Source organism: Pituophis catenifer, unplaced genomic scaffold, assembly GCF_029215685.1.
Source record: "Pituophis catenifer annectens isolate HBS135680 unplaced genomic scaffold, rPitCat1.0.hap2 SCAF_2, whole genome shotgun sequence".
In the NCBI taxonomy this organism is placed as follows: domain Eukaryota; kingdom Metazoa; phylum Chordata; class Lepidosauria; order Squamata; family Colubridae; genus Pituophis; species Pituophis catenifer.
In genome coordinates, this window is record NW_027256882.1 from 137,521,520 (window position 1) to 137,549,023 (window position 27,504).

General features: G+C 42.6%; 1 protein-coding gene across 1 annotated transcript; it reads right to left on the minus strand.

The window, feature by feature from the left end:
* USP36 (ubiquitin specific peptidase 36) lies at positions 1-26,817 on the minus strand. The gene is made up of 20 exons (XM_070937674.1): positions 26,736-26,817; positions 22,918-23,223; positions 22,611-22,826; positions 19,527-19,637; positions 18,702-18,804; positions 17,271-17,338; positions 16,467-16,537; positions 15,747-15,829; positions 13,646-13,757; positions 13,271-13,411; positions 12,610-12,710; positions 11,255-11,393; positions 10,106-10,768; positions 8,589-8,704; positions 6,185-6,709; positions 5,610-5,833; positions 4,631-4,783; positions 3,457-3,572; positions 2,451-2,585; positions 1-1,602 (listed from the first exon to the last, which is right to left on the minus strand). Exons 2-19 carry the CDS (start codon positions 23,168-23,170, stop codon positions 2,454-2,456), a joined length of 3,327 nt encoding a protein of 1,108 aa, XP_070793775.1. The 5' UTR covers positions 23,171-23,223; positions 26,736-26,817; the 3' UTR covers positions 1-1,602; positions 2,451-2,453.
* Positions 26,818-27,504: the final 687 nt, after the last annotated feature.

The following is a 27,504-nucleotide window of genomic DNA, read 5'->3' on the forward strand; positions in this document are numbered from 1 at the left end:
TACACAAAACATTCCTTTATTGCACCATGAACCGTTGCTACAATGAGGGCTGTTAACATTAAACCCCAGTATGAGGTGCAAAGTGTGCCCATGTTCAGGGTATCTACATATTGGCAGAAGACTGTAAAACAGAAGACCCTGTTCCCCTCAGAGAAATAAGAGGCCCAGAGTCCCTTTCATCAGAGAAAAACAGTCTTAATTGTGAGCCCAAAATAGATACAAGAGCCAAAATTGGTAACAGTTTTTGTGTGTTATGCAGTGGAAAGAAGAGTTTTCAAGCTTCACACCCTATCTGTGAATAGAGAAAACGGATGCCAATGCTAAAAAGGCTAATGAATGGACAACAAAGAGATGCAGAATGGATGGAGTGCACATGGACTGCCCCTCAGAAGTGACCGTGCAGTATTGGTATATGACAGATGAAATGTGTCAGCCTTAGAGAGAGCAGCAATTGTATTGATAAACAACAGGTACAAAGGAATCCCTTTTTCTCTTGGTGAAATATCCCATTAAAAAAATTCTTGCAGGCAACTAGTGTTCCTTTTAAATTGGGCAAGAAACAGATTCTGCCTTAGTGCTAAAGCAGCAATGATTCAGTCACCTCTTTCTAACATTAAATCTGTTGCGTGAATCAGATCTTCTAGGAGATTCTGGTTCTGCCCATCAAATTGTGCAACAATGACCACCAGAAATTAATTTGCACAAGGGCAGAAAGATGAAAAAAAAAAGCAAAGATAGACATGTCCTTGAATATTCAGATGCCCTACCTTCAAGAGTTCCCAGTTTAGGATATGTAATGTTGTTTTTTAAATGTGAAAGGACCTTCAAATGTTCAGTTTTCAGTTTACACATCCAAAATCGCAAGAATCCATCAATAAATAAATTGCTTCCAAGCTCCTTGAGAATGTAAGCTAGTAGAAATCATGTCTAATAAAGGCAGGCCAATCAGACCACCAGCTTTTCTTGCGGAACAGAACTCGGTTCCAAAGATAGTCTGCAGCAAGAATAGGTGGTGGAGAATTCCTGAGGGAAAAAAAAATGTTTGTGATGGTGAGAATTTATATGCTCATCTATCTGAAAGGCTGAAACAAGGGACGGGTCATGCAGAAGTAAAGAAAAATCATACAAATTACACTCATAATGACAGCTGTAAGTGGGGAAAGGATAAGTGCCATTTCAGGCAATAATCTTAGAAACCAGGCGGAGTTCTCAGTTTACTTCAAGTTCTCCTGGCAGGAAAGGCTGCTGAGGACATCACAGCTCACCAAGCCTAGATTTCTGGGTGTGGAGCAGCGGAAAATTTCATTTCCAAGGGCTGACTGCCCTGCCCCCCCTCTCAATCCACATCAAGTTACCCTGGAACAGTGCTTTTTACTGGCACGGTATCTTGCAGCGCCCCTGATATAGTACGGTCAAGAACCTGTTTTCTCCAGAGGCTGTAGAGAAGCGATGCGACATCCTAGCACTCTGAATAGCAGCACCCTACTCAAGGCAAGAAGAGGCCCTTCTCCCCAGAAGCGGCAACTGATGATTTGATTCTGGTCACTTGAAGCTTCATGGTTGTAGAAGTTGACCAACTGCATTTCTTTAGCCAAGACTCATCTGTTAGGTGGAAATGGAAATGAAATTTATGACCGAGAAAAGTCCTCATCCTTGTGGAATCAGAATGGCATGAGCCCAGCTTCAAACCCAGAAGGGGAAAGAATTAGTATGAAATGACTTCATCACTTGTGTTCCCTAACTTCAGAGCTAAAATGCATCTTCTCCATCCAGGATATGCAAAAAAAAAAAAAAAAAGTCACATTTGACAACTGCAGTTTAGCTATATCCAATAATATACATGTAAAAGCCAAGGGGGGAAAACCCAGAACAACAGTTATACTGTATAGCACATACTTAAGATATTTCTGCTTGGATTATTTATCAATGCTATGCAGAGACCGCCATCTGAAGTAGACATGGGTGTGCAAGTAACATCTGTCAGGAAAGTATTAAACTAAATGCTTATTTTCTCAGAACCATTTGTGCATTCCTGCATGCTCCAAGCCATATTTTGCCATCTGAATACAAATTTCCACACAACCCAACAATGTAAATATTGTTTTGAAGAATACATAGCATTTTTACCCATCATGGACACTAGTTACCTTTTGTTCCCTAATAACTGGCCATTTCCTACTCCATCTTAGCAATTCTATATAAAATAACTATCATCAGTAGTTCTCAACCTTTTCTTCACCACATGCCCCCTTTAAATACCTTTTGTGGCATGGACCATGGCCACGGACCACCAAGTCTTAAGTCAAGATTTAAATCTAACATTTCTTCAAGACTTTGCAGACCCCCTGTGATGACATCACAGGCCCCCACACCATAGGTTGAGAACCACTGCTATCATCATCACCACTCCCACCCCATCTTTCTGCCAATAGGGTGTTTAATTTATTTACCTTTCAAAGCCGATAACTCAAGCTAGCTACTTTGGCTGGATGTGTCACAGCCCAGAAGTTACGCCTGCTTTGCAATTTTTGGAAGACATTGTAGTTTCTCCTCCGTTCACGCTTGAACTTTTTAATTTTTTTCATCTACAAATAAGAAGATGTTTTATTGTCTAATTCCTGATACCAAAACTGTGACATAGGAATTATCCTACAGAAATACAAAAGTGTAGAGTGGACAATGTGTTTCTATAAAAGCCTGGCTTTAAAACAAGAACTAAATTTGCTATAAGTATTTTCAAGCCTTCACTTCTTCCTAAAACTGAAAGTGTTCTAGACCATCTATCAAGCATTTCAAGTTTTTCCAAGACTGCGTTACTATATTTATATTAGTATTTACTATATTAAAGAACAATGGGAAAAAATGTTGGAGAAGCTGAAGCATCAGAATTTACTACTATGGGGTTCTAACTGAATCCAAGATCTAACAAATCCACAGGCTATATTACTTTATCTTGCACTCTTACCCTGCATTCACCAACTATCTGAACTCTGTAGTATACTCAGTGAAAATTATCTTATTTTTCCACTGGATGGAGAAATGTTTATTTCTAGATTTAACAACTTCTGCTATGGAAATGTAGGCCTGACCTTCCCATCACTCACATTAAACTCTGTTCAGTGGAATTTATTCCTGAACGAATGTCCACAGGATGGAAACCATAAAATAAACGATCTTGCCAGTCTGACATGGGCAGAGGCAAAGAAAAATAAACTGTCTCCCATATTAAAGCAGAATGTAACTTCGTACGCACAAGGCCTGCATGATCAAAAATTTGGGTTATGTTCTTGGACTTACATTATTTGTGTATTTTCTGACCAAACTACATTGCAACAGCAATTCTCCACATGCATGCATATTTACCAAAACTATAAATTTCAAAACAGAAAATTTTGAAACTTAGACCAAATGGTGGAATTGGGGCACTGGTTAGGCTCACACGAAATGGCTCCGTACCTTTCCACCATCAAATTCTTCATCCCAATCATCAAGGATGGACTGTTTCTGGGACCATATAGCATCATGCATGGCATCCTGGCTGATAGCAGATGCTTCACCATTCCATGTTAAAACTGTGGATTAAAAGTAGAGCTGAGAGTGGGAGCATCCAACCTCTTTATTTCATCTTACAATGGATTCCTTATTTCTGCCCTGAAGAATCAAGCATCTATTTTCAGAAGTACAGGCAGGGAAATAGGAACACCTTATATTCACACGTCGCCATCATAAACCTCAGGAGGCCATCACAAAATAACAGATCTATTTTTGCTTTCTTTCATTAAATGAAATATGAGTCCTTGATGATTTAGGATGGCAAAGACTATTCCAAACTTGGCACATTTCCAGTAGTTGAAGAATCAGAAACCAGATAGAACTTTTGCATGAATTATTCTCGTATATTCTAAATCCTATTCCAAGGTCTTTTCTTAGCTCCCAAAGTTTCTATAATACGATTCTGATGGAAGAAGTTAGAAAGATGTTAGGTAATAATTTTTCAGGTTATAATTTACTGCTAGATATCAAACTTGGCTAGAGAATTCAGAGCCTGCTAGGTTGATCACATTTCATTATATTTTCCAAACTGTAACTTTCCTTATTTATATAAATGATCCTCATTCAATGACCAGTTCCTCAGCAACTATTCAAATTCATGACAGTGCTGAAAGAGTATTAGTTATGATCAGTCTTCATGCTTAGGTTAGTCACAGTATCTCCAGTCACATGATCATTATTGGTGACCTTTTTTGCCAGCTTCCTACAAGCAAAGTCACTGGGGAAGCCAGCAGGAAGTTGCTAACGACACGCACATGATGCCTTCGGTGATTTGCTTAACAATGGCAACTGGAAGTTTCTGACTCTAATTGGCTTTCTTAGGACCATGTTGTTTACTAACAAAAATTCCAATTGCCATCATTAACTACCTGTGAATGCGTTGCCCCCTTTTTTCCTTTATCTTAATTAGAAAGTGAAGTACAAGACATACAATAAAAATTGTATAGTAACAAACATACAGCAGTGTGACTCAGTAAAAACTTGGAAGAACATGCATGTTCCCAGTGAGAAACGTTTCCAAAGTCCTCGTGAAAGCTGTTACTGGAAAAAGAAGGAATTCCAAAAGTACTGAGTGTACCTTGCTTTCCATAAGCTTTATCCAAAGAATCCTTCAGTAGCTCCTGAACTACATCAACTGGTCCACATTCGTGCTGCGTAATTTCTTTCTTTGGGCTCAGGACATTGAGGGAGAACTTGTCCCTATGCCTGAGCTGGTTGCCCCAAGCCAATGCTGTTGTGAGAAGAAAAAGGTGAAGAGCATATTAATGTAAGAACGGTACATGCAAATCTCCTCTTTCCTGCAGGATGAGCAAAGCAGGTAGCAATAGCAATAGACTTATATACCGCTTCACAGTGCTTTACAGCCCCCTCTAAGCAGTTTACAGAGTCAGCCTATTGCCCCCAACAATCTGGGTCCTCAGGTAGGACATCCATAAATGTTCCTTTAGGGCAGTGCATTCTTAATGCAGTGGAATGACAGGCAAATTTCTCACTTTCAAGGTGAACACATACTGAAGTATTTTAGTTCTGCCAATTATTCTTCATTGCACTATCTCGTGAAATAGTATGTTGTAATTCAAGCATTTATAGCCAGAACCTATCCTCCAAATCCATTTCTTTTCAGAATATCTGTGTATGTCTGTGTGCAGGGAAGAGAGGGGCTGTTTATTTCTTTCAATCAAGGCTGATGAAAAACTAGCAATGTGGCTTATCCAGGAACAGATGCCTAATCTGTGAAATCCCCAAATGAGGTTTGGGTATAAACACTAGCGACACAAAAGGATCTTGGTGAAAATATCTTGGAATTAACACACTACACTGGTGCTAACAGATGCTTCTGTTTTAATTTGGATGTACAGACATCCGCTCTTATTTCTGATGATGTAATAGATTTTTATTTACAATTCAGCTTGAGTGCAGTAAGTGGAAGGTCACCTACACCACATAAAGGAAGCCACAAAACTATTTCAGGTGGGCATGAATATCTTCATTACCCAAATTTTGACCTCCCTTGCTTCCCCCTACCCAATCAACTTTGATGCAGGTGTATTACCAACCTGGAGGGCTGCCTCTAGCCTCAGAAAGTCCATTCTCGTTTAGTTCTTCTTGGGGGCTACAGACTTCAGCCACATGACAATGCAGTATATTTCTTTGCTTATCTTTGTGGTGCTCACTCTCTCCAGAAGAAGTGCTCTTGTCTGAACTGGGTGAAAGCAATTGCTTCTTCTTTTTCTTCTTCTTCTTTGTCCTACAGGAGCTGACTTCAGGTGGAGGAGAGCAGCTGTACATAACAGAGAAAAGGGTTTGTTGTTGTTGTTGTTGTCAGCTTTACCAGTAGACCACACAAGAAACCTGACCAGAGAAATTAATTTTCTTCACTGTAAAGCTACTTTAACAAAACCTTGCAAGTCTAAAAGTACAATCTTCGTGCTATTTCCTTTGGAGAAACTAAAGTTCCTTCTGACCCTCTTTGTCCAGCCCATTATCCAGCTGTGGGCTAGATCATTCCCTAGGCAGCATCTTATCATTCCCTAGGCAGCATCTCTTTGCCCTGTCTTCCAAGATCTTTCCCACATACCATTACAACTGGTCAAGTAAAACCTTGACTTGAGACAACCAGCCAATCACTTACCAGTTCACAGGGGACAACAAAGATGAATCTTCCTCCCTTTGCTGCAGTCTTTTCTTCTTCTTTTTCTTCTTCTTCTGGATGGAACTATTTTGACTAGTAGCTATTGCCCCATCATCTCCAGCTCTTTTCTCTTCCTCTCCCTTCCTAGTCCTCACCAAGTTGGCTTCCTGTGCAGGGGAGATCACAATGCTGCCATTTTCCTCAAATTGCCTCCTCTTGCTAGGAGGACTGGAGAACCAAGTCCTCTCACCATTGAAGTCTTTCATGTTTTGGCTACCATGGTCATCCTGCTCTTCCACTGGGGAACTATGCTTCCTTTTTTTCTTCTTACTGCTGACAACTGATGGCTCTTTGCTGCTGTCTCGATAAGAGAGGTGTGGTGCCAAGGTGGGTACAACAGGTGATGGAAGAGGGGTGGCAACAGAGAGGCAGCATGATTTGAAGCTGGATGAGGGCATGAAGTTGGCAAAGGGACTCCTGGCTGTTTGTGGAGGTGCTGAAGATTTGGAAGCAGGTGAGAGCACCCTAGAGAACCACATAAACATAAAATTAAGAAGACCAGAAGATTCTGAAGCTTTGAAAATCTTTGGAGAATATCATTGCTGTCGCAATTCTCTTAAGGGTCAGTGCCAACCATCTCACTAATTCAATGTACAAACAGAATGGCATTATCACATATCTGTTTGCTTCCAGGTGAAGATTAGAATTACCTTTTTCTCTTTTTCAAAAGATCCAAGTACCAACTTGGATCACAATTATTCCAATTCCAGAACTGGAGCTATCAAAGATTTCACATCACTTTATTTCCCAACCAAAGAGAATCATATAGCTGGGCATAAATGCAGGACTGTCAACTAACATACTTCCAAGCATGGAGATTTTCCAATCATAGAATTTCTATTTCCTTATCTCACTGCCAAATCTGGGGCCACTCTGTTATGTAACAATGGCTGGGTCACACATCATGCTGGATCTTTAAAGTGGTTTGCATGGTTGCGACTTATTTATTATATGCAAACTAGATAACTGGGGCTTATTTCCCAAATGATTATAATAAATCAAGATTTATGTGAACACTAATGTTTTTCTCTTTGGAGATACATTTGAAGGTATTTTACAGTCCACGAGAATAGTTATGTTCTAAGGTAGGATGGGAATGAAATGTTGCTGTCCCATATTACTTCTAATTTATGTCTAAATGACTGGAAGGCATTTCTCTTCTATATTTCCATCATTCTGTTAATCAAGTTGTGCCTTTTGTCCTAGAACACTCTTTTTTTTGTGTGTGAAAGACATCTACACTAGTTCTTAATTTTTTTTAAAAAAAATGCACATCCTATGACCTTTTGCTAAATAAACTGACCTAAACCATTTGTTCAATTTTCTTGAAAAAAAATGTTCCAGTATGTGAAGCATTTACTATTCAGCAGCAGGACAGCATTCTGTTTCCAGGGGTTAATCTTTTGTTACAAAGTATATTTATCACTAGGAATTTTAGGTAAGGTGCTGATCAGTTCACAGGTCAATTACTGGACCCTAATAGCAATAGCACTTAGACTTATATACCGCTTCACAGCCTCTCTAAGCGGTTTACAGAGTCAGCATATTACCCTCAACAATTTGGATCCTCCTTTTACCCACCTCGGAAGGATGGAAGGCTGAGTTAACCTTGAGCCTGGTGAGGATCGAACTCCTGGCAGTGAGTTGCATTAGCCTGCAATACTGCATTCTAACCACTGAGCCACCACGGCTCTAATAAAAGCTTTCCAGGGGATGGAGGAAACAGAACTTACCAATATTAAGTTATGCAACTAGAAACCGTTTTCAGGCATCATCTCTAGCTGAGCAAATGACGCTTCACCTCCCTGGGTGCAATTTTCGGTTCCAGAACATGGATCAAAAAAACACCTGAACCAACCAGATTCCTCTGAGCTAGCAGGCTTTTAACTAACTCAGAAATATTTAGGCAAATCCCCGGGAGGGATTCCAACAAAGACTTTAACTAACAAAAAGGAAAAGGAATGAATACCGCAGGTGTTAGAAAAAATTTAGTTTAGGTTGTAGAGGTCAATAAGATCTTGGAATGTCCCAGCAGCTACAATTAAGCCAGATTTCTTTTATCAAGAAAAACTTTGTTTATTTAAAATCAATAAACTATTTACATTTTAAATCACAGAACATTGTATCTTGGTCTTTATTTATTTTGAGGTAAATGTGCCTAGAGCATAATCCCTTCTCCTGTGTGTCTCCTATGTGTCTCCCATGTGTCTCCCAAGTGTCTCCCCAGTGTGTGTGGATAAAGGGGGTCATATTTATAGAGTGGCTAAGCCACTCCCCTTTCAGTCTCTTAGACAAAATGAAGGGAAAGTATAAACACAAAATGGCCCCACTGGCCATAACTTACCTGGTTTGGACAGGTGCAGCAGCGCAGACGAATTGGGTGGTATTTGTGGCAGCTGGGGGGGAATGGGGCGGTGCCTGATGCTCATTGCCGCTCACTTTCCGCAGGGTGTTGCTGCCCTGTAGTTATCGACATAAATAAAAACTTGGTGGTCTAAAAGGAGGTTTCCATGACCCCAGGGACAGCGGGTGGCGTAAGAAGAGAGAGTGGGCACAAAACAAAGATAGGTAGGGGTGGAAGAGGGAGGGGAAGAAGAATCAGAAAAGTGTTTGTGGTTAGAAACAGAGGGAAAACAAGGAAGGACATGTCAAAAGACAGAAGACGTGTTAGAATAAATAACGGGCCACTGATACCTCCCCATTTCCCAGGACATGCTAGCTTTATCCCTGAAGGTCACACCCCTGCAAAGCTGCTCTGTTCTGGCCAAATGAAGCAAAAGGGTCTCTCTCTCTCTCCCCCCCCCAAGCAGCCTCATTTACTTGCAGATCCAGCAAGGGTGGGTGGGGTGGACAGGCTGTGGATCAGGGCCATGGGCTGCTCACAAAGCCAAGAGGGCCTTCCTCAAAACCCCACCCCAAGAGGGTTACCAGCGTATGGCAAATCTCACCATGGCTAAAGAGGGAAATCTGTTACTTCTTATTTTAGTCAGTTAATATCACCTTAATTGTTCCATTCAATACCATTTTAGATTTTTTTTTTTGTCCTGGACCTGTTCTCTTCTTGGAATGCAGCCCTCATTATGTCATTCAAATGGCCTAGTATGGCTCTTGTCCCCCTCCCAAAAAAAGATTCTACATCTTACTCTTCATGGCCAGAAAGAGGAGGGGGGAGGGAAGCAAACTCCACGTTTCACCCCAAGGCCACGGGAAAACAGTCTAGGTACAGAGACTGCGAGTATAAAGCATACTTCCCACAAATGCTGTCTATTGCACTTGGGCATTGCAAGTTTGCTAAATGAGGTATCATTTTGGCAACTGCCTGCATATACAGGGAGTCCTCGACTTACAACAGTTCATCTAGTGACCATGCAAAGCTACAACACTGAAAAAAAGTGACTTATGACCATTTTTCACAGTGACAAACTTTGCAGCATCCCCATGATCATGTGACCAAATTCATAGGCTTGGCAACTGGTCCATATTTATGACCACTGCTGCATCCCAAGGTCATGTGATCACCATTTGAGACCTTCTGATAAACATTGTCAACAGGGAAGCCAGATTCACTTAACAACTAGTTATTAACTTATCAACTGCAGTAATTCACTTAACAGAGGCAATAAAGGTCACATAATGGGGCAAAAGACACTTAACAACAAACATGTGGGGCTCAATTCTGGTAATAAGTCAAGGACTACCTGTAGATGCCTCTGAGCATATAGTGCCTTTACTGATGGAAAGGCCACCTGGTTTTCCTTTATCAAGCTTTCACTTTTCTCACCACCACTCCTCTCCCCTGCCCCGCACCCCCCCCCCCCCCCCCCGGAGAACTGTGTGCTCAATTCCTTCTCCCAAACGCACCTTCCTGGCAGAAAGTGCCAGTTTCTTTGCAGGTGGGGGCGACATGGTGCTTCCCAACTCCAGATTGGCCAAATTAGCCAACAACGGGGATTTCAGTTTGGCAAACTTGGTGTCCTCAGAAGCATATTTCCCAGATACACAGACCGATTCCTGAGAGGAAGAATAGCCATCAGCTCCTACTGTGGCCTGAGAAAGTCCCTTAATTGGCTTATGAGCTGGACTGGAGGAAGATGAGCTGCTAGTAGACGACGAAGATGTCAAGGATGAGTCCTTGCTTGGTAGCTCTGTACCTTCCTCATGCGATTTGGCTTCAGAGGTTCCCCCAGAGCTGCCTGACAACTGCAAAGATGCCACCAAGTTCTTATCTCCCCAGGAGCTCTGCTTGGCCATCTCCAGTTTAGCACTGTCAGCCTGGCCAAAGTCCTGAGACGTCTTGTGAGACAAGGTTGGCTGCTTCTTGGATCTCTTGCTTAAGTCATCCAAGAAAGCAGGTTTACTGTAGAGTTTAGGAGATGAGAATCCAACAGCAGGTATGAGCTTGGGAAGGGGAGGAGGAAGTATCCCATTCTGAGTTTTGTTGTTGGAAACAAAGGTATTACGGGAAACAGGAACACCAGATTCCTCAGAGTCTGAAGCCTTCTTGACCTGAAATGCATCTTGTCTCTATGGAAAAGATAGACAGAAGTGCTGGATCAATAAAAGTATCCATTGCACCACTATCTGCATAATAGGCACATACACATGTACCTGAAAGATGAAAAGCCGACTATAATTCTGGTGGCTTTGCTAAATGAAATAAGGTTGCTGTTATATATATTAACCTAACCATCTTAAGATTCAACCCCACTTGATCAACTCAACTAAATTAAATGGAATTACTACAGATTACAGAGAAATTCTGCTATCTCCGCACAAGTTCTCACAACAATAAATCTAAAGTTAGCAGCCAGATTTGAGAAATTAAAGGCAGAGCAAGATTTTTATTGTCTGGGGGCGGAGCATTCTTACTTAATAGCTATACTATATGGATTCCACTTCACTGGCCCAAAATTGACTATTTGGAGGCAAATTTTCCCACCCGTTTTCTCTCCTAGATTCACACAGACACGTTAGACCAATTTTGGTGTGTGGCTCTGGTGTGCCACTCACTTTGTTTATCAGTGGTGATGCAAGGGTACCATTAGTTGCACTTTTCTTCAAGTGATCAGAGGAGATGTTTGTTCGGCTGGGCATTGAGCAATTGCTTTTGGACACAAGTCCTTCAGGATTCTTCTTAGTGCTTGGGATCCTTAAAGAAAATTATATGATTTCATTAATTTGTTCATAAATTTGCCTGATCCTTTGCCTTTCACTAAACATTTTTCTAAAATACACCCAGCAGCTAACTAGGAATGAGGGTAACTATTTGAACACTGGAAAGTTGGGAGCCCATGTCCCAAGGGAGCATTTAGTTGCTATGTATTTTGTATACATTACTCCGTGCAATAGAGTTCTGAAGACTACTAAACTCAAAAGCACTTGGGATTGAGGATGTCCACAAAAACATAGGAAGTCGCTTTACTCCACATCAACCCAGTCATGTGAGTCAATCTGACTCTGTACTGTCTATATTAACGGACAGCAAATCAGAGATGGAATCTTTTCCATCCCTGCCTGAAGATGCTAGGGACTGAACCAGTATTTTTTTTCCACAGCAAGCATGTTGGCCCTTCCCTAACAGAAAGGATGACTGGATGACATGATACAGTGAACACATTTCCCCATAATTAACCAGGTCAATTCAAGTCATGAGTAGTATTTATTTATTTATTTTATTTATTTATTTAATTTGATTTATATGCCGCCCTTCTCCGGAGACTCAGGGCGGCTTACAATGCGTTAAGCTCCTACTACTAAGCATAGTAGTAGGAGATGCTTGCCACTTAGACTACCTCCCAGCCATCCAGATTTGCAATGGCACCAACTAGGTTATCCCTAGTATTAATGTTATTGATTTTCATTAGATAATAATCTTGAGGTAGAACGCAATAAAATCCTATCAAATTTCACCAGCTTTTAAAAGGGCATAAAATAAGAAAGCACAAAACAAGAATGGCCTAGAACCGTGATGGCAAACCTAGGGCACGTGTGCCACAGGTGGCATGCAGAGCCATATTGGTGGACACATGAGGCTGTTTTCGCCCTCCCCAGGCTCCTAGAAAGCCTCTGGAGCCTGGGGAAGGCGAAAAACAGGCCTACTGGATCCACCATGCCATCACATGCCAAAAGCGGGAGGAGCACCTGGGGGGGGGGTTGCGCGTGCATGCGTGGGGGGGAGGGCACATAGAATTATGGGTGTGGGCAAGCACGTGCGTGACCACCCCACACTTCCCCCCGCTTTTGGCATGCAATGGCAAAAAGGTTAGCCATAACTGACCTAGAAGACACCAGCTCAGATATCGGAGTGACAGCAACAACCCCCAAAGGGAAAGTTTGAGAATCTAATAACCACAAACATCTCTTACCTAAGATAGAAGAGTACATAGGCCTGCTGGTTGAGAACAACTTTGATGTTGCTTGAATGTACCAGAGAATCATTCATTTGGTACCACTGCCCATTACTAGCCTAGATATACAAAGAAATAATAATTGGTCACTATCCCCTAGCAAATCATCATTATCCTCAAAAGATGTATTCATTTATTTCATTCATTCATTAGTAGCAGCAAGCCAGGAAAACCAGCCCAAGTACAGCAATGTCTAAAGAGTAATACTGGAGATTATCTAAGAAGGTGGATAATGTCATACCTAATCCTAGTATACTTTGCCTTTGGTGTCTAGCTAATTTTAATGTTATTAGACTTAAGACATTAGGACAATCACTGTCTGGACTGAGCTCAACTGAGTTTATGATGTCACATCTCTTCCAGTAATTTGTAGCTTGGACATCTCAGAAAATCCCCAAATCACAAGTCCTTCAATAACCAAGAAAATTTGGATATGGATCACAAGACACAGAAACATTCTGCATGGATATTAAGAATATCCACAGGGAGACAAAAAGTTATGGTGGTACATGGCAATTATGTGAACTTCTCAAAAGGCATGGAAGTAAAGCCTTTCCCCCAAGGCTAAAGCACACTGATCAACTGTTACCCACATCCTAGCATATCAACAAAGACCCACCTTGACATAGCAGTAGTAATGCCCTGCATGGCAGCTGTATCCTGAATGCACAAGTACAGCGTAGAGGCCATACATGACAGGGTCCCCACTGCTCTGCGACATGTAAGGACGAATATTCAGGAATTCAGGGTAACCCACGTCCTACATGAGAGAAAGAGTCCGTAAGAATGTGTTCCACCTTTTATAAAGACCTGCATAAAGAGCATCAGTCTCACCAGGCACAAGTCAGTAATCTATAGATTGAACTATCTATAGATTGGATTGAGCTACCTAATAGATTGACATCCACTCTTAAGGAGGTCAGCGGTACTGGCCATCTGGGTTCACCCAAGCCCTCTTTCTGAGAAGGGGCCACCCTCCCCATTTCCTGATCACCTTGGTAATCTTGCCCCCACTGAAGTTGGCAAAGCGCTTGAGGGAGATGGTAAGGACATTAGAGGCCCGGTGAATAGTAAAACGCTTGGTGGCTGGAACTTTCTTCTTGCATCTGCATGGAAGAGAAATGGGTGAGTTCTATACACCTGCTCAAAACATTTTTTTTTTTTTTTTTTTTTTAATTTGATTTATATGCCGCCCTTCTCCGAAGACTCAGGGCGGCTTACAATGTGCTCAGCAATAGCCTTCATCCTTTTTGTATATTTATACAAAGTCAGCTTATTGCCCCCACAAACTGGGTCCTCATTTCACCTACCTTAGAAAGGATGGAAGGCTGAGTCAACCTTGAGCCTTGGCGAGATTCGAACCCTGCAGTAATTGCAGGCAGCTGGTCTTAAGCAGCTTAATAACAGGGTGCTTTAAACCCTTGTACTACCAAGGCTCTTTTCAAGTACATGAAGTACTTGAAACACAGAGCCAGTCCCTAAACGTCTACCCTCAATAGAGGGTGCAGCTTCTGGACTGCCACTAACAGAGGCAAGTTTGAAGCATCTTAGGAAGGGCTCTCAGTCTGCCATGTACCTGAAAGGAAGACAGCCTTAAATTTAAGGCCACCCCAAAGAAAAGTGGTTTTAAAAAGTCTCCTGCTTCCATTACTATACTTGCACCAAGTTTAAAGAGATCCTTCCATTTTAAGGACAAATTATTTGAGAAAAAATAAATCACATGCACTGGATAATTTCTAAATATTTAGGAAAATTATTGACTTCAAGTAACAAGTGGCTATCCCAAGTGTGTGTGTGTGTGTGTGTGTGTGTGTGTGTGTGTTGTGTGTATATCCCTGCTGACTGATTAATTTATAAATGATTAGGTGGAGAAACCTTGCTTTCCCATTTCTTTAGATCTCATCAGGAGTTGCAGAGATATGATTAAACAAGATAAACAATCTTTCACGAAAGGCAAATATACCTATCCAGGATAATGTTGCAGGATCCAATCTGGATCAATCACCAGGATCAAAGTGTCAACTTCGAACCGAACCTGGCAACAGCCATTTTTCTTTTCCTCAGTTGCCACACAGAGGGGGAAGAAGGTTGGAATGCATTACTAGACACAACAGAGAGCTTTCTCGTGAGAACCAAGGTCATCTCTACTGGCAACATAAGGTTGGGGAAGGAGTACCTAAAAAGCCCGCCAATTAATCCAATTGGTCAGCATGACCTGTGACACTTGGGGATGGGGTTATTTCCTAGTTTACTTATACTGAAACCACGGGAAAGATTTAGAATTGGTTCTCCTTTGAAACTGTGCCAGTATGACATACTCAAGACCTTTGAGAAGGATCCTAGTCTCAGAGTTCTGATTTGCTTGGGTCCATTAGTCAGAGTCTTAACACAGAGGTTTTGTCTTGGAAGTTTGGAAGACAAGACCTCTGGTCCTGGTGACCGACCCAGATTGGATCCTGCAATCCATCCATCCTTCCTTCCTTCCTTCCTTCCTTCCTTCCTTCCTTCCTTCCTTCCTTCCTTCCTTCCTTCCTTCCTTCCCTCCCTCCCTCTCTCCCTCCATGTATGTATGTATGTATGTATGTATGTATGTATGTATGTATGTGAAGGCCTTGGTTAAGCCTTGATCATTTGTTCAGCAACTATTCGAAGTTCCAATGGTGCTGAACAAGATGATTTAAAGCCAGATCTCAAGGGTTTAGCATCCCCCCAGTCAGATGATCACAATTCAGGTGTTTCCCAACCAGCTCACAATTACAATCGCTGCAGCATCCCAGTCACGTGGTTGCATTTGCAACCTTCACTGCCAGCTTCCAACAAGCAAAGTCAATGGGGAAACCAGCAGGTCACAAATAGTGATCATGTAACTGTTGGATGCTGTGACTGTGCAGGATTCACTTAATGATCACAACTGGAACTGCCAGCCTAAGTCAGCAGAGACACATGACACTGTGCTTTAGGATTGTGTCACTTAACCAGGTCCCAATAAACATTGTTAAATGGGAACTACCTATATGTGTAATTATGTGAAGGGAAACAGTTTATACACATAGCAGACAAATCAAGAGGGAAGTCAAGGAAAAGAAGTAACTCACTTGGCACACATGTAGGCATTCTCCCCACTTAAGACATCAGCTTTCACAAATAATTCTAACGCCCGTACAATGTTGGCTGCTTGCTGTAATAAAAAGAGAGAAGAGGGAAATTTAAAGAAGCTGCGGCTTGAGCACCTAGAAGTTTAGACTAGAAGGAAGTAACCTTTATCTCCCTGAGAGCCACCTCTAGTGCTTGGGCCCAAAGATGTATCTATAATCATATGCATCCATCTGCACAGACAAACAAACATATGCACACAGGCAGGCACACAAACTTATCCCCTGACAATCTCTCTATTTGCCTGCCCCCCAACTCTTACTTATCAATGTTGCAACTACTATTGTGTAATAACATAGTGCAGTATCCTTTTTGGGTATTCCAGATCTAAGTGAGGGGAATAAACCTGAAAAGCAAGCTGGGCAAAAGGATTATGGTCTTCCAGAAGTGGGTGTGCCCTAGCTGCTTCCTCCTAGTAGTAGTTTAGTGGCTTTTACTCCTTTTTATACAAGACAGCTGCCCTTTTTCTGCAAAGGCCATGAGCTTTAAGAAACAGTATGCTTGGAACAGCTTCCTGTAAACATATCTACCCCATGATTTAAAACAATTCAGAAGCTGGCCTTCAATATTTCATTGTTATCACTAGGTGATAACTAGGTAATACCATCCTTTGAGTTGGATTTTAAAGAAAGAAAACAAGAGAAATAACAATGCTGGCATACCCTGATTTCCAAAGCCACATCCAGGTATGGGTCATAAGTATCTGAAACACTCTTGCACACGGAGCACTTCACTGCAAAGAAAGCAGAACAGTTGCTTGCCTGTTCTTCATGGTCACAGCTCCCTGACAATGTCACGTTTCATATTGAGACGACGAGGCATGAGGCATCCGTCTCTGTGTCTAGCAAAACCAGCACTGAAATCAGCTAAGCAACCAGATGCTTAATATCCCCTTCGTAGCCTTGATAGAGGTCAAAAACTAAAAGGAAACGTTTACAGCAAGATTGTCAAACTCAAGGCCTGCGGGCCGCATCCGGCCCTCGGGGTGCTTAGATCTGGCCTGTGGGGCCGCCTTGGAAACAGTGAAGGACCAGCTCATGGTGTCTCTGCCAGCAAAAATGGAACTTGGGAGGACCGCGTACTGCCCTCCTGAGCTCCATTTTTGGCTGCGACGGCCTCCTGCAACTCTATGCCAGTGAAAACGGAGCTCAGGAGGGCTGCGCTCAGGCCACCACAGGCGCCCCCGAGTGATGTTGAGCTGGCCACTCCTACCCTGGCCACGCCCGCCCGAAGGTCATATACAATCCTGATGTGGCCCTCAATGAAATCGAGTTTGACACCCCTGGTCTACAGTGTCTGGAAAGCAACTACAAATCAACTGAACCTATAGAGGTATAATTGGGCACTGAAGGGAATTTTGGAGATGCCATATTATAATAGACTTAAGTCAAAATTTAAAACTCCAGGAACATGGAATGGAAACCTCCCAGCACACCCTCATTAGGGCCTCGCTAAGCTGCGCTCACCACGAGATCGGAGGTAGCCGCCAAAGATCTGGTGCACCAACGTGGTAGCCTGAGTCTGACGATCCAACCTGAAAAGACAAGCAACCAGGTGACTAGATTTCAGAAATGCTTTCATTTAAAACAGGGGTTCCCAAACTCTTCTGCTCATTGATCCCTTCATGAGGTTTCAGATGGTTCATTCACCCCCAACATTTATTATATGAAAATGTAATAAATACAATGTTAAACCATAGAATCATAAATAATAACAATAATAATGAATAATCTCATTGATCTTTGGTGGTCAATATTGATCACTGGGGAACTCTGATTTAAATTGGGTGGCCTAAACAAGGATAAGGAATGTTGCTATATTTACATTTTCCAGGAATTGTAACTAGGATGGCCTGTAACGTGGCATGATAGGGGATGTAGCTCAAAAGTATTTGATAAAATTGCAATTCTTATGAGTTAAAACACAAGCAATCAAAATCACCAGGCATGAATTTCCTCCTCTCAAGAGCAAAGAATACCAGCAACTCTGGGTTAAAGAGCCTTGGTGGTACAGGGGTTTAAAGCACCCTGTTATTAAGCTTATTAAGACCAGCTGCCTGCAATTACTGCAGGGTTCGAATCTCGCCAAGGCTCAAGGTTGACTCAGCCTTCCATCCTTTCTAAGGTAGGTGAAATGAGGACCCAGTTGTGGGGGCAATAAGCTGACTTTGTATAAATATACAAAAGGATGAAGGCTATTGCTGAGCACATTGTAAGCCGCCCTGAGTCTTCGGAGAAGGGCGGCATATAAATCAAATTAAAAAAAAAAAAAACTGATAGGTTTTGGGTTTTCTATGAGCTCGATTGTTCTCCTCAAATGATTTTGTTAACAGTACACTGACAATATTATCTAGCTTGGTAACAAAACATCTTCAGGAAAATGACCAAGCTCAGAGAACACCAAGAACCTAACATGCCGTGGTGGCACAGTGGTTAGGGTGCAGTGCTGCAGGCTACTTCTGCTGACTGCCAGCTGACTGCAATTTGGCAGTTCAAATCTCACCAGGCTCAAGGTTGACTCAGCCTTCCATCCTTCTGTGGTGGGTAAAATGAGGACCCAAATTGTTGGGGGCAATACACTGACTCTGTAAAACCGCTTAGAGAGGGCTGTAAAGTACTGTGAAGCGGTATATAAGTCTAAGTGCTATTGCTATTTCTTCCTTTGATAGGAATGTTTGCTATCCTTAAAGCAAGGATTACTTACTTTAATATTTACTTCTATAGCAAGGGAAGGTAGACCTAGTCACTGTTGCTCATGTAGTATGCATTTTTCCCCTTCCCCATATTTGGGAAAGCTAATGCTCCAGTAAGCAAATTTAATGAGATGACACAGTTACAACTTCAGTTCAACCCAGTGTTCTCCCCCAAGCACACAGCAAGTGAGGTAGTTGTTCATACTTAGTGTAACCGTTGAGGCAGGCCTTTTGCATGGCATCAATGGTGTAGCGCAGGAACTCATGAGCATCCTCCTGACTACCGAAACGGAAGTGTCGTGCAATCTCTGTCAAAGGAGATAAAAAAAGAACTTCTTACAGAATACCTCAGAACAGTTTCAGAAACAGATGCCATTACTGAACCCAGCATGGAAGCTCATGTTTTTCCTCATAAATTGACCACCTCCAAAACCAAACTCTGCACCTAGCATATCTAAAAAAACTGTTGATGAGTAAAACAAAAAATAAAATATAGTAAAAAAATGTTTTTGAAAGAGCCAGTTTCGTCTAATGGCTAAGGCAATAGGCTAGAAAGTGGAAAACAGAGTTCTAGTCCAGCTTCGGCCATGAAAGTCAGCTGGGTGACCTTGAGCCAGTCACTCTCTTCCAGCCCAGTCCACCTCACAGGGTTGTTGTTGTGGGGAAAATAAGGGGAGGAAGGCTTGTTGGCTATTATCACTGCCTTGAGTTATTTGTAAAAATATAAATAAAATAAATAAAATAAAAAAATAAAACAACATTTTTAAGTTTCACCCTTAAAATCTTTTGAGATGTGTTCAGTTATATCTTGAAAAATTCTGAAAAAGAGCATCTTTGGACCACAACTTTTACACCGATGGCTGACGTGTCTTAATGCTTCACTTTGTAACCATAAGTTCTAGAAATCTTGCTTTAAAAAAAAACAAACACCATTCACACATGAAAGCATTTAAATTATGGTCAACATCTTAAAAGGATCTCTGGTCTCTTGCCCTGTATGAACTGGACAGTACAGTAGCCCCCTGCTTACTTTTAAGATCTCTGATGAAGGACACAGGTTTGATGGCATTACCACTATTGGCAAAAGCCTGGATCATGTGATTCTGCATTATGCACATCATGCAGAAGCCTCCCTGGTGACCTGGAAGAGGAAAAAAAATCACAATTGGCTATTTTCATCAATAGCTACATTATACACCTTTTGTTGTATCACTTTTTTTTTTTTTTGCTAGAAGCAAAATAAAAGTAGAACCTGCACTTGAAACCCCTCACTTTACTGAAATAGCTTACCTATTGAGTTGTGATCAGACCTATACGGACCGTCAATTTGTCTGTCTGTTTGTCTATCCATCCATCCATCCATCCATCCATCCATCCATTTTCTCTCTTTTCCTCTTTTATCTGCTAGCTAAAGGCCATAATAAACAATATAGATTGATAACATGGACAGTTTAATAACTTCCTATCTTGACTCCAAGCTTCAATGTAAATCTCAATGCAATGTTACCCATTAAGCAGCTCAGACAGGCAAACACTACTAAAAAAAGGGGGGAAATTTCTAAAGTATGTGCATTAAGCTGCTGGCACCTTTTAAGTCCAAAATGATCCTTGCTGCTATTTAAATAGCTCATTTGATTTTTAAAACAAAACCACCAAAGCTGCCATCTATCTACCTATACCTAGTCATAGATGTACACTCTCCAACTAAGAGTCAGTACCACTAGTAAGGAAGGGATGGCGTAGTGAGGAAAGCATCTCTTACATACAGCTGGCTCAAGACCTTCACGGCTGCTAGCATAGTCTGTCAGTCTCCCATCACAAGGATTGATGCAATGAATAGCAGCTGCTGGCTGGAACGTGATACAGCACTGCATATGGGCTAACCTTGGATTACTCATCCTTCCCCTAACTCCACAAGCCAAGAAAAACCCATCCGTTAAGCTCACACAACACTGCAGGCCCATTAAAGATAGTCCTCAACTTACAACAATTCGTTTAGTGACCGTTCAAAGTTACAAAGGCACTGAAAAAAGTGATTTATGACCATTTTTCACACTTATGACCATTGCAGCATCCCCATGGCCACATGATTTACACTCAGATGCTTGACAACCAGTTCATACTTACGACGACTGCGGTGTCCTGGGATCATGTGATCAACTTTTGTGACCTTTTAACAAGTGAAGTCAAGGGGGGAAGCCAGGCTCACTTAACAACTGGGTTACTAATTTAACAACTGCAATGATTCACTTAACAAATATGGCAAGAAAAATCGTAAAAGGAGGCAAACCTAACTTAACTAATTTCTCACTTAATAACATATGTTGGGCTAATTGTGGCTGTACGTTGAGGACTACCTGTATTACAATTGGGTTCAAAGTAATTCTTTGTCACAAGAAGCACTGCTCCTAGATTTCAGTTACAGAAATCAAAGGCCCCAGTAATCAAACATATCCAAATCCTAAACAAAAAAACCTCAAATGCAGCAGAATCTAAAATCGCAGCCTAACTTCATTATATAACATTTTCTTAAGAGGAAAACTATTTAAGATACTTCCTAGTATCTTAAACACATTGAGATTCTTCTCAGGTAAGTCTGTTAAAGCATAACCTTATATATGATATTGGAAAAATCCTAATGTTTTCCTCAAAACACTATCAGAATAGAGGAATCAGAAATTTGTAATTATAAATTGTAGAGCAATTCAAAAAATAAGCTCCGATTTGGGGGGGGGGAGATTTCCACATCAAATGGGCAGAATAATAATAATAATAATAATAATAATAATAATAATAATAATAATAATAATAATAATAATAATAATTTTATTTCTATACCGCCCTTCTCCCGAAGGACTCAGGGCGGTGTACAGCCAATTTAAAAACACAAGACACAACAATGATTAAAAATTAAAATAATTAAATAGATACGGCCGGGTTAAAACCCCAAAAATTTAAAATACCCCAATTTAAAATTATTATGTTGATAGCCCGGCCTGGCGGAACAACAGGGTCTTCAGTGCGCAGCGAAACACCCGGAGGTCAGAGATCTTACGTATTTCCGGGGGCAGTTCATTATAGAATTTGAAATTATATTTTGGAATAAATAACATCATAATCGTCTGAACAACGCTTCTGAGCGGTCAAATATTTTTACCTGCCTGATCTTGCTATGATCCTTACTACAATCCTGTAATGTAAAAGGGCATAACTTCCTCCCACAATGCATGGAAGATGAACTCCAATTGGGGATCCTAACCCATGGGATTGATGAGAACATGTCAGAAGCAAAACCAGACATAATTTTCTAGTTTTGGGGATAGTAATTCTGCCTGCATCGATGCTCTAAAAGTAATAATGGGGATGAGAAAGGAGTAGCTTACTAGAAGCAGCCCTGAATCCATCCAATCCCTTCCAATTCCCTCAACACACACCAAAAGACAGGTAAGATTTTTCCAATATCATATATGAGGTTATGCTTTAACAGACTTACATGTTGTGCACATGTACCCTCTAAATGCCTCATTCCCTGACCATTCATTTTCCCTGGGCTGCTCCGCCAGCCATAACCTTATATTTTTAAGAACTTCATCCTTCATAGGCCTTGGAAAATGAAACAGGTTGTTCCTATAGCCTTTGCTCTGAGGAAAAAAGAGATTGTCAGGCCTGGAAGCCATCTTTTGCACTGGGCCTTCAGACCTACCACATTTACTACTGTGGGAAATTGGGAGGGGGGATTGTATGGAGCATGGGTGATATATAGTCATAATAACATTCCTTTCTCAGAGAGTCAAGGACAACTTGCCCTGCACCTGGAAGGCTGGAACTGGGAGGTATCTTCAGTTGGTACGGTGCTTTGATTGGACCATGTGATGGACTTGTGGGTGTTGGGCAGGGACTTGAACTTTCTTTTGGGTGGGGAAAACCTGGAAACTTTCAGATTCGGGTTTTCCCAGATGTGCCAATATGACATCTCTAATCAAGTGTAACTTTGAGGAAACTCAAGTCTCTGAGTTTTCTTTGTTGGGGGTATTACTTGGAACCCTGACAGAGATATGAACAAGTGGGCGCATACAGCACTGCAAAACACACACAAACTCAGCCACACACTTACAATTGCGGCTGTGCTCTTTGGAAAGCAGATAATTTGCTAGAGGTGGGGTGTACGTCAGACACTGTAGAGTTGAGTTGAGGAAGCAGGTGTTGCCCAGATTGTGGAGACCAGCTCCAACACGGTACACCCGCTCCCATTTTAGAGAGAGTCGCTCCAGAGGGAAGAGGACCTTTTGGGGAGCTGGCACCCCATCACTTCCTGACACATGCTCATTACCTGTCAGAAGAAAAAAAGGAGAAGTCAGCAACTCAAAAACAAATGAAGAACTCATTCTCCAAAAGACAAGTACAACAAACGAGGCGGGCACCTTGTTTTCGTATGGGTCCCTCTTCAGAGCTCTTGTGCCGACTGCAGTTTTCTGTCCTTGGGTTCAACAAAACGTACTTGCTCTTGAGGGTCTCTAGCTGGTAGGAGAAGTTTTTGGAGGCTGGTTCAAACTCAATCTTTTGCAGCAAAATCTTCTTGGCAGAAGCTGCCAACAATTTACCGAGTTCAACATCGTCAGCAGAGTCTTTTCGCCCAGGCTTTAGGGCTTCTTTTAATTTGTCCACTATTGGCATGGTGCATCACTTGGTAAAGGCAACAACCACCATCCTAGCAAGGCAACTTCACTCTGCAAAAAAAGGTTTATTTGACCTCAAAATCAAATGCCTCCAGCTCAGCCCTCTTTTTTTTTTTTTTTAAACTTGATTTATATGCCACCCTTCTCCGGAGACTCAGGGCGGCTTACAGTGCGTTAAGCAATAGCCTTCATACTTTTGTATATTTTTATACAAAGTCAGCTTATTGCCCCCACAAACTGGGTCCTCAATTTACCTACCTTAGAAAGGATGGAAGGCTGAGTCAACCTTGAGCCTGGTGAGATTCGAACTTACAGTAATTGCAGACAGCTGGTGTTAATCACAATGCTATCAGTCTGCTGAGCACCAGGCCCCAGGTTGAGCCTGAGCCTGTTCCTACCCATCCAGACCCGCACCGCCTCCAGGCACTTAGACATCATGGAAAGGGCATCCCTAGGTTGGTCCAGGGTGGAGATGTACAGTTGGGTATCATCAGCGTACTGATGATACCGCACCCCGAAACCCCGAATGATCTCACCCAGTGCTTCATGTTAAAGAGCAGGGGGGAGAGAACCGACCCCTGCGACACCCCACAAGTGAGGGGCCTCAGGGAGGATCTCTGACCCTCCACCCAAACAAACTGTGTATGGCCCGAGAGGTAGGAGGAGAATCACTGTAAAACAGTGCCCCCCACCCCCAACCCCTCGAGACATCACAGTAAGATACCATGGTCGATGGTATCAAAAGCCGCTGAGAGGTCAAGTAGCACCAGGATGGAGGAATAACCCCCATCCCGGGCCCATCAGAGATCATTCACCAGGGCAACCAATGCAGTTTCCGTGCTGTGTCCACGCCTGAAGCCTGATTAGTATGGGTCTAGATAATCAGTCTCCTCCAGGAATTGCGGAAGCTGGTACGCCACCACAGACTCAACAACCTTCGCTATAAAGCGAAGGTTGGAGACAGGACGAAAGTTGTTCAGGGAAGCCGGATCCAGGGCTGGCTTCTTGAGGAGGGGACGAACCACCGCCTCCTTGAGTAAGGTGGGGAAGACCCCATCTCTCAATGAAGCATTGATAATCAGATTCGAACTTATTTTAATTGCAGACAGCTGGTGTTAAATTACAGTGCTTAGTCTGCAGAGCTATCCAGGCTCTGGATAGCTCAGTATCTCAGTACTGTAGTAAAATCTACCCTCAAATATGTTATTGAGACAACCAGATACTTTCTTTTTGTACTTCTACCTCTATTTTGCTTCCTGTGTCTCTCATCTTCCTACGCTGAATATGTATTATAAGGACTTGACAGGTACCTTTTTAAATTGCCATGAACTTTATGATGCTTTAGAAATCATGATCAACATGTATTTGGTTTCCACAACACAGCTTCTATTAAAAAAACTAAAACCAATCTATCTTTAGATTATCAAATCTTTATAAACGATCAGGTAAATTCAAAGCACATCTATAATTCATATTTCCCAACTGTAAAATTTCAAATAGAAATGTATAGCGATAAATACATACTATCTATTAAGATACAGGAATAAAATTCCCATGACAAAAACTAGAAATACATTTATTTGAAAGGCAGGATAGGATAAAAACTTTTCACATTTCTGAAAAGCCTAAAATTAAAATTTACCTACATTGTTAAGCCCTTTATTGTATCCTTTAGCATCTCATAGCTCCTGGATCCAAAACTCTCTACTCAGTAAACAGATTTTTTCCCCAAAAAGCCAACAAAGGATTAGATTATATAATGGTTTTTGCTGCATATGAGGGCTCTAGATGTACTTTCATGTTGCTTTGCAACTAACTGGAAATTAACTTGTAAATGATGCATTTCTGTTTTCTGAAATGACTGTGCTCTGGAACATGCAATTCACATTATAGCCTTTAATGAGGTGTGAAATTTGCTCAGTCTTTAGACAGATAAATTAGCAGCCATAGCAAGAAATATAAATAGCATAAATAAATAAAAAGCTCACACTATTATCTGACCATTTCCTGGATTGCCTTTAAGTTTGATTGGCAAGTGTTTTACTTCCCATTACGAAACCCCAAGGGTCCCTACTAATAGAAGATTAAAACATGCTGCCAGGCTGAATAGATGAATCCTTCTTATAAATATAACAGGCCTTGCTGAAGGAAAAAATCATATAGTACTCTGTTTTTGAAGGTCAGGGGGTTTGCATCATGTGTCTCTTTTTTTGGGAACCAGCTATCACACACACATTAAAGCGTACTATTATCTGAACATGAGCACCTCCCTAAAATAAACAGCTGTCAGGAAAGTTTCCTCAGTCTACCTTGCTTCAAATTTGCCACTCACATCTTTTTTTCCATTCTCCCATTAGAACACAGAGGGATCACACTTATCTAACAAAACAGTCTCCCACACCTGGGACCTTCTAGATGTGCTGGATTACATCACATAATTTCCGGCTAGTGGACAATTAAGTATAGCATACCTGGAGGGCACCAGGTGTCATCTGCAAAACAAATCTCACCCACTTGGCAAGTAGCAGCATCTAACCAGGCAGCCAAGGGCACACAAGATAAGGATGCTAAGGAAATGGCATGGGAAGTTTGGGGGGGGGGGGAGGAGAGAGAAGAGAGGCACAGCTGCAGGCGCATTCTTGCACCTGAGAGCATGTCAGGAGAAACTGAATCATCGGGGAGAAGAGAATGTTACTGGGTGCCTGGAAGCAAACTTCTCCAGCGCAGCCTCACAAAGGTTCTCTATCCGAGATGAAAGGAAGGAGGGAGGGAGGTTGCTCTGTGAGATAACAGACCAAACCGAGCCCAGCCTTTAGCAAAAGGCAATGATTGCAAGGAATCAGCAGAAATGTCCCAGTTCCAAGGGGAAAATGCTTCGTCTACCCTCCGAATTGTTCCAAGATGAGACGAGACAAGGAAGGGACTCAACTCTTTCCTCCTCTCGCCCTCTGTCCTTCCCCACCTCCCTTCCTTTGCAAAGAGCGCGCGCGCATTAGACCCACCAACCACAGTATGTGCCTAGAGAGTTTGGGGTAAGCCACGCGCAGCCCCCTCCTCTCCCCCCAACCAGACACGCTGTTTTCCCCTAACCCAGAAATCCTTGACCGAGGTTAATCCGGCGCCCCCCCATAGCAAAATTCCAAGGCGCTCCAGAGCCTCCGGCGTTCGTGCAAGGGCACCTACATGCGTCGCCTGCCGGAGACGGTCCAGGCAGAGCCTGGGCTCACAACGGAAGAGGCTCCTCTTTGGCACGGCCCCGATTCACCGAGTACGCCCCGGGGATTCGAGCAGAAGTCGCTCGCCCTGGCGCCGGGCACCATCAGTCCAAGCAGCCACGGCCCAGAGGAAGCCCAACAAGGGCTGCACAGGAATAGCCGCGGTGCCGAAAAGGGGCAGAAGGGAAGCGAAGGGGAAGAGTCACGCAACCAGGCAAGTCGGACTCCCGAGCGATCGCTCTCCGCGAGCAGCCAACACCCCGTGGCCCCCAAGCCGTCTCCCTTGCACCGGCCCCCTGGCTCGCCCCGCGCTCCTCCTCCGGTCTCATTCCGACCTTTTCCACTCACCATCCGGAGAGGTCCCTGCGTTCCTCCAGCGTGTGCGCATACACAACACGTGTCCAACGCAGCGCAAAGGAAAGGCGAGAGCGCAGCTGCTAGGCCGCGGAGCCAGGCCCAATCCGCCTCCCGACGGGGCGGGGAAACGAAACCTAACCCTGCCAGTCCTGCTCTGACGCAAGGCAGCGCGTCTGCCCCTTCGCACGTTTCCGGGAGGCAGCGCCGCCTTGGCTGAGTCGACTTTGGCCCAAGCAAAGCGGCGGCTTTGTTGGTAGGCAGCAGAGGCCGCTGTGTCCCTCGTCCGTCCTTCCTTCCTCTTTGCTACTCTTTTCGAATAAAAGTTGTCCCTTGGCCGACTCTCTTGAGCGGGTCTACGACAACTCGCTGCGGCCCACTCGCAGTAGGACAATTTGCCACGGCCAACTTGCTGCGGAACAACTCGCCACAGGACAAGAGTTTTACACTAATATCGGAGAAATAGTGGAACACAGGTAGTCGTCTGCTTACGACCGCAATTGAGCCCATAATTTCTGTTGCTAAGTGAAACCCTTGTTAAGTGAACATTGCCCTATTTTACGACCTTTCTTGCCACAGTTGTTAAGGGAAACACGGCAGTTAAGTTGGTAGCATGGTTGTTAAATGAATCCTGCTTTGCTTGTTAGAAGGTTGCAAAAGTTGATCACAGGATCCTGGGACACTGCAACTCTCATAAATGAGTCAGTTGCCAAGCATCTGAATTTTGACCACATGATCTTGATGCTGCAAGGGTCATAAGTGT